General features: G+C 66.0%; 1 protein-coding gene across 3 annotated transcripts in view; it reads right to left on the reverse strand.

Moving 5' to 3' along the window:
* FKBP1A (FK506 binding protein 1A) overlaps positions 1-7,484 on the reverse strand; it is an 8,748-nt gene extending 1,264 nt beyond the window's left edge. The window contains exons 1-3 of one of the 3 annotated variants that reach the window (XM_019510028.1): positions 7,379-7,484; positions 1,861-1,973; positions 247-409 (exon numbers count right to left, since the gene is read on the reverse strand). In XM_019510028.1, coding sequence (XP_019365573.1) covers positions 281-409; positions 1,861-1,971 — 240 coding nt within the window. In that variant the 5' untranslated portion in view covers positions 1,972-1,973; positions 7,379-7,484 and the 3' untranslated portion in view covers positions 247-280. Of the gene's footprint in view, positions 1-246; positions 410-1,860; positions 1,974-3,079; positions 3,157-7,378 lie in introns of those variants that run through there. The other 2 variants (XM_019510027.1, XM_019510026.1) reach the window with 2 other exon arrangements.
* Between the last annotated feature and the right edge of the window lie 31 nt (positions 7,485-7,515).

Genomic DNA, 7,515 nt, shown 5'->3' on the forward strand with positions numbered 1-7,515 from the left:
GGGGGGGGGGGGGGGAGATGGTGCTGAGCCGATGCCACCTGCGGACAGCTGGGAAGGGGGTGCCAGCAGCCTGCCCCTTACAGAGACGCGATGCCCAACCTGCTCAGGACAAGGGGCTGGCTGCAGCCGGATCCGCAGGGTGCATCATCGCCATCACCCCCTGCATCTCAAGTCTCAGCCCAATTCCCTCACACCCTGGACCTGACACCCACCTCCCGGGGCCCTGCCCCACAGCCCCCCACCTACCCAAGGACAGGGAGCGGGGGCTGGGCGCCTCCTGTCATTCCAATTTCATAAGCTCCACGTCGAAGATTAGGGTGGCGTTGGGCGGGATGATGCCGGGGTGGCCGGTGGAGCCGTAGGCGTAGTCCGGAGAGATGATCATCTTCGCTCGCTGGCCCACGCTCATCTGCGGGAGACACAGACCACAGCTGGGCGGAGGCAGCGCGGGGAGACGGCACGCCACAGCCTGAGCCCGGCTGCTCCTGCCAACCGGGACCCGCCTTGCGGAGCAGCCTCCAGCACCGGGCAGAGCCCGCGTGCGGGGCCAGGCTTCGGGGCAGCGCTCCAGCACGCAGCTGGCACCGCCTGCCCTGCTGCGCCAGGCCGCGCTCAGCCCACGCGCCCTCTGGGGCAGGTGCTTTGGGCACCAGGCTGAGCACAGCAGGGCCCGTGCCCACAACGCTCGGCAGTGGTGCAAGCAAACACCAAGCAGAGAACCGCAGCAGCACCAGCCGGGGACACGACAGACGGCCGAGCTGCGGGAGACGCTGGAGGAAGTGGCTGTCCCCCCAGACACAGGGCAGCCAGTCCCTGGGAGTGACCAGCTGGTCACACAGCGGGGTTTTCCAAGTCTCCACGTCTGCGTCAGGTATGTGTGATTAGGGATAATTAACAGCTAGTTAATTAGTTGAACCCCTGCCATGCTGCGCCTTGTCCCAGGCTGTCCCTGCAAACATGGGTGTGTTCCCACGCACCCAGATGCCACCTTCTTGCCAAGGACTCGGGAAAAGGGGTGGCACTGGGGACAGCCGCCCTGTAGCTCTGTCAAGGCCCCTCTGCCTCGACCCAAGCGGGCACCTCCTCGCTCAGCAGCAGCGTGCCCAGGACCCTGGCAAGGAGCAACGCATTAATGTTCCCACCCCGGGCACCATAGCCCCAAGCCAAACTCTCCAGGGACTCAGCCCACCTTCCTGTCCAACAGCCTCAGACCCTGTGAACCTGGTACCAGGCTTCTCGCCTCTGCAGGACGCTGGCACATGCCAGGGAGAGGGCAGGAACCGCAATTCCAGTTCCAGCCCCTCCCTGGCACGCAGCGCGGGCACCGGAGACTGCAAGCCTCTTTTCTCGGAGAGAGCACCCAGCCCGCAAGAGCCCAGCGCAGCGTGGCACCCAGTGGGGCCTCAGAGATGCTCCCCGGCTCATGACACCCTTCACCCTACATGCACACGCATGTGCACACAGGGAAACCAGGCCCTCTGCAGTCATGAGGGGCAGGGCGGAGCAACCTCCTCGTCCTCCCAAATCCAAGGGGCATCTGAGCACGGACTCCAGCAACCCACGCTGGGCTTCGGCCAGATCCCAGCCAGCGCCTGCCTCACCGAGGGTGCCTGGGCCGCACGCTCCCAGGGAATGGGAGTCAGCCGCCTCTGCCCCTCGCCGGGACGCTGACTCCAAAGCGAGCGTCGTGGCTGAGTCACGGCCCGTGGGCGTCCCTCCGAGGCGCGCCGGCAGGTGGCGAGGCAGCAGGTGACATTTCCTCCCCCACTCCCACCGCGGAGGTGGCGAGGACAGCGCAAGAACAGCGCGTGCTGCCAGCGCGAATCTCTCCCCCACGGGGAGGGGGGCAGAGCCACGCACCTGGGCGACCCCTTCTTCCCAGCCGCGGATCACCTCCTGCTTGCCCATCACGAACTTGAATGGCTTGTTCCTGTCACGAGAGGAGTCGAACTTCTTCCCGTCCTCCAGCATACCTGGGGAGAGGACAGACGTCAGCGGGGACGGGGGACACGCGTGCATGCACACACTGAGCCCACAGCCACCGCGTCGCACAGGCCACCGGCTCCGGGCAGCCGATCCCGACACGCTGCATCCAGGCCGGACATCTCAACCAGGCAGAAGTCGACGGACAAGACCAAGGTGGAGAGCAGGGGAGGAAGGACCCTCCCGGCTCTCAAAGGCGCCACAGCCCCAGCCCCTTCCCCAGATCCAAGCCCCGCCGGCCTGCGAGAGCAGCCGGAACCCAACCCCGACAGCCCGGCCGGCAGGAAGTCGTGCTGCACCGAGCTTCCCGGTGCCTGCGCTCCCGAGCCCACGGCAGGGTTTCCACCGTGCACACGACGGCGCAGCGCCGCCCAGCCCCCTCCCCGGCTCCAGCTGCTCTCTGGCTCGGTCAGCGCCAAGGCCTGGCCGACCACCTGCTGCACACATGCATGCTCCAGGGCAGGCCCGTCCCATGCAGCTCAGCCATGCACATGCAGCTCCTTCAGATGCAGCGCGGTGAAGAGCCACGCTGCTAAATATAACCCGGGAGAAGGACCTGCCTCCCGCCCGGGCGGTGCCCTCCCGGGAGCTCCCGTGACCTTCTTGGGGAATCTGGGAGCCTGTGCTGCTGGAGGAGCGCAGTGGGACTTGTGCGCAAGCCAAGTTTCCTTTACAGAAGCAGTGAAGCTAGAAGCCAGCTCTCTTGGGGAGGCAGCTGGGGAAAGGCGGCTTGCTCAGAGCCACCTCCCCATATCCCCCCTACACCCACAGTTACCCAGCACCCCATGCATGCACCAGCCCCATTCAAGGGACAAACTGGGATCCAGGGATCGCTACGCTCTGGCAGTGCGGCCAAGGGCTGCATTGGCTGCTGCAGCACCAGAGCACGCAGGGGACCGGGACCGGGACCGGGACCTGAACTGCAGCTCGTCGCTGCAAAAGGCAGCCCGGTCCCCTGCCAGGTCTCCCTGCCCCAGTAACCCCGGACTGGGCTAACAACGGGTCACTGGAAGGCCAGCCCCCCAGAGCAGGCAATCATTAACGGCAGCGCACATGCTCTGCATTTCCCAGGGGCCTCACAACCCTCCATGCCAACCTGTTTTCAGCCTTGGAAAAAATGAGCTTGCTATCTGGCTGGCAGCGTGGGGTGCAGACGTGCCCCCTTCCTCCTCCTCGGCACAGCCCCCAAGTCACTGCCTGCAGACAGACCGCCCCGCGCCGGGGCCCAGGACCGCGCAGCACAGGAGCCGGTGCGGCTGGGCCGCAACCAAAGAGGAAGCAGGGGAGGGCCCCGGCCCCCACAGCAGAAGGAAGAAGAGAATGGGAGGAAGGGGCCGGGCGGCGTCCATCCCCAGCCAGCGTTGCTCAGAGGCCGGCGTCCCAAACCCGCACGCAGACAGACCATGGCCGGGGAATGGGACTTGTTGCCTGGGGCTCCTGCCAACTGATCTGCTGGAACCGGTCTGTCTGCCTGCTCATACCCCCCGTCACGTGACACCAAAGAAGGGTAACTTTATCCCGCTCCCCTCGGCGGGAAGCTGCCCCGGTGCCAGTGGGATAGGAGCAGACAGATGTGATGCATTTGCACTGGGGTAAGCCTCCTCTTCCCCATCTCTCCGCCTGCACAGAAAGGCCCGTCAGCTCCACGCTCCCAGCAAGGCTCTGCTACCTCCCAGAGGCCACGAAATCAGAGCCCGTCCTCCAACCATGCACAAAGCCGGGCTGCTCTGCAACCTGCCTGGGCCGACCGCCCCCGCCCGGCTCGGTGCAGATGGAGCGACAGGCTGCAGCACGCCGCCACGCCGCGACCCACGATGGAGCCACCTGTAATGGGCACAAGCCCCCTGCTCCACTCCCTCCCCCTGCCTGGGCTCCAAGAGCCAGCCCGAACCCCGGGGCAGCAGGCAGCACGGGGGCATAGAGGGTTGTGCCATAGGGTGTGGATGCCACTTCCCTCTTTTACACGGCAGCACCGCCAATCCAGGCAGGGGAAGCAGCTGGAGAGGAGAAAACCGCCCCTCCCAGTGCTTCTTGCTGCAGCCTGCCCTGTTAGCAAAGCCCTGCGGCCGCCACCACCTCCACCAGGCTGGGACTTGCGGCCCGTTAAGAGGCCGGTGGGTTACAGCCACTGACCAACTGACCTCTCCCCGGCAGCCTGAGCCAACTGGGGTAAAAGCGTCCCAACCGGCAACGGAGAAGCCGAGTCCACAGGGGTCCGGCAGGGGCACGCGCCCCAGCTCCCAGAGCCCAAGCTGAGCCGTGCCTGCATCCCGGTCAGGAGGTGTGAGCTGCAGGATGCTGCCCCGTGCCTGGGTCTGCCTGTCCTCTGGATGAGGCCATGAGCCCTGAAGCGGAGGCATGAACACCGGGTCCCGCTGGTGCCCTGCGACCCATCCCAGAGCAGTGGCAGGCTTCACAGCCTAGCGCCCGGGGGTGGGGAGGAAGCCCTCCTGCTCAGCACCTGGCACATCCCCTCGTGCCGGCTGCCCGTGGGTGCAGAACGAGGCCGATGCATCACACCAGGTGCTCCAGCACCGTCAGGGCCAGTTACAGTATGCCATGCCCGTGACGGACGTCCCGCCGTAACTGCAGACAACTGGGGCGCGCTGGGGCTCACCTGGGGCAACGGCTACTGCGCTAGGCACTGGCTGAGAAAAAAGTGGTCCCTTCCGGGGAGAGGGCACGGTCCAGTCGAAGCGCTGTGCCAAAGGAAACCAACCCCAACCCAACCGTCACCCCTGCCCTCCACCGTCCTCACAGCCCTTCAGCCGAGGCACTGGAGCCCAGGCTGGCCATGCTGAGCTCTACCAACGCCCCGGTCGCCATCTCCAACCGTTTGCTTGCGTTTGGCCCTTCCTTGATACCTGCCAGCCTGGACTGAGCTACTTAACAGTGTCAGCAGAGCCTCCCTCACCCCCACCTCTTCACCCTCTTCCAGAGTGGCAGGGACGGCCCCTAACCTCGGCTGCAGCACGAGCACCCGGCGCTTCCCCCCGCCAACTTACAGCCACGCTCGCAAACCACAGTTTGCTCTCGCTGTTTTCTCACAATTGGTTTCCTGTGCACCAGACGCTTGCCCGCGACCGAGCCCTCTGCATCACCTCTTGCAACAAGGCTGGGTAGCGAAGGACTCCCGGAGAGCCCCAATGCCTTTGACATTGCCAGGAGCGGGGTTTCCTTGTGCAAGCAGGACCACCATCCTGAGCAGCGGGTCTTGGCGTGAGCACAGTGGGTGTGCTTCGCCACAGTAGCACCAGCACTGACGCACACAGCACAGGTTTGTCACTCACGCTCACCCCAGGGCTGATCTGGATTTGCACACGCGCGCACACCCACCCCTTGTTAAAGGCAGGTATGGCGCTGGGGGCCAACTCCAATTCATAGTTGAGCTGGCCCCAGGTCTGGCTCTGAGCAGACTGGTGTCTATGGTGCAAACCGAGATGGGCAGGTACCCAAAAGCAGCCTGGAGGTGGGTCCTGCTGGGACAGGGTGGCGGTGCCGTCTGACCCAGGCCACACAGGCGCCAGGTCAGAGGGCATCCTGCTCTGGGAGGGTCAGGAGCACAAAGGCAGCCCCTGACCTCAGCCGAGCTCAGGGAGGAGGGCTGGGTCAGCTCCCTGGAGGGCAGCATGCCCCTCGACACCGTGAACGCACCGCTGCAAAGGAGCTAGCACAGCCAGGTCTTGCTGCAGCAGCCCCTGCAAAACAGAGCGGACCTCAACAGGGCGACACCGGAGCGATGACCAGCTCAGACCTCGCTCCACTGAGCTGCTTTCCCACCAGCCCAAGAGCTTGCAAGGCCTTCAGGGCACGTGCAGGGCGAGGGAGACTCCAGCAGACCTTCCCGTGCCAAAGAGCTGGACCAAACAGAGCAACTTAACCAAGTTGAACAACGCCGATTGCCAGCAAGCCACGGAAAGAGATGTTAAAAGCAAAGCAGCTCCTGGCACCAAAGAACATGGTGACTTTGGGCTTTGTCTCCTACCCGCGCTCTTGCAGCTCCCTTTGGAGAGCAGTGTGCGCCGAGCTCTGCCTTACGGCTGTCATTTCAGCTGCTCCAGATCGTAGGGAACTTATTCAAGAGCCGTGGGGCCCGGGGAAAGGAGCCGCGCGTGCTGCCAGTGTCGGCAGACGAGATCCCCGGGCCCACTCCGCAGAGCAGACCTTGACTCATCCTGCTCTCACGTGTGCAGGCGCAGCGTGGGGGTTACCGCCAGCCTCGCCGCATGCAGTGAGCCGAGTTTTGCTTTTGCTGCCTCCCTCCACCCCCACAGCTCGCAGCAGGCGGGGGCTCACCCCCCTCAAGAGTCGAGGCAATGCGACACGAGGCACGCGAAAGGACGGAGCACGGCCAAGCTCACCCCCAGCCCCAGCGACCACCCGCTGCTCTGGGGACAGGAAGAAGAGGGTTGAGGTTCATAGCCATCGATGAAGGGAGGGGGAAGGAAGCCCAAACAACACTCCCTCATCTCAGAGAAGGCACCTGTGCTGTCCCAAGGACCGCGGGCGCGCCCAGCGGCGGAGCAGGGGCTCCAGGGCTGGCAGGCAGCGAGGCTGGCCCACCGAGAGCCACTTGACTGCCTGCCAGCCATCCCTTTGTTCTCCCATCAGCAGAGGAAACGGGGCTGTCGGCAGACAGAGCTGCCAGGGGACGGGCCGAGCCGTTTCCTCTCCCCTCCCCGCGCGAGGGCCAAAAGGGCAGCAGGGAAAGGAAGAGAAGCAGATGGATGTCGGGGAGCGGGGAGGCATGCAGTCCTCGCCATGTGGAGGTGCACGCGGACCCCTGAGACGAGCTACCCGAAAGCTGCCCAAGGCTGGGGGGGCTGCCCTCGCGACGGCCGCCCAAGCCACCACCCCGGCTTTACAGCAAGGGCGAGCGCGGGGCAGGGAGCTGCCAAGTGGGAAGGCAACGACACGCACGCACCAAGGGAAAGGTGCCATCGCGGTGCGTGGGCACGGCCCTCCCGCGGGCAGAGTCCAACCTGCCTTTTCCGGGAAGGCCCCGGAGCTGCGCGTATTTGGGGACAGCACGCGGCACCGAGCGCCCCGGGGACGTGCTGACACCAGTGAAGCGCTCCCACGGAGGGCACCGGGCTGGCGAAGCGCACCCGGCTCCTCTTCCCAAGCCAGGCGGGGACCTCGGTGCCCGGCTGTCAGCGCCCCGCGCCCGGCAGGCTCGCCCGTCTCCAGCGCCGCACGTGGTGCCCGGGGACGGCAGGCGCAAGCATCCTTGCCCAGGAGGGGCTCGCCCCCAGCCGGGGTGGGGGAGGGGGTGCAGCTCCCTCACCATGGCACGCCTTTGCTGGCTGCACCCCCTGCCCCTGCGGCCCAGCGCGAGCCCCTGCACTGCACTGCTTGCACCCCCAGTGCACTGCACTGCCCCCCCGGCACTCACCCGTGTAGTGCACCACGCAGGTCTGGCCGCGCTTGGGGAAGGTCCGCCCTGCGGGAGAGACACGCACCGTGAGCCCCCGGCCCCACCCGCCGCGGGGTGGGTGCAGGGGCCGGGCCGGGCCGGGCCGGGCGCTCACC

Source organism: Gavialis gangeticus, unplaced genomic scaffold, assembly GCF_001723915.1.
Source record: "Gavialis gangeticus isolate Ggan-Ray unplaced genomic scaffold, GavGan_comp1, whole genome shotgun sequence".
NCBI classification, from domain to species: Eukaryota; Metazoa; Chordata; order Crocodylia; family Gavialidae; genus Gavialis; species Gavialis gangeticus.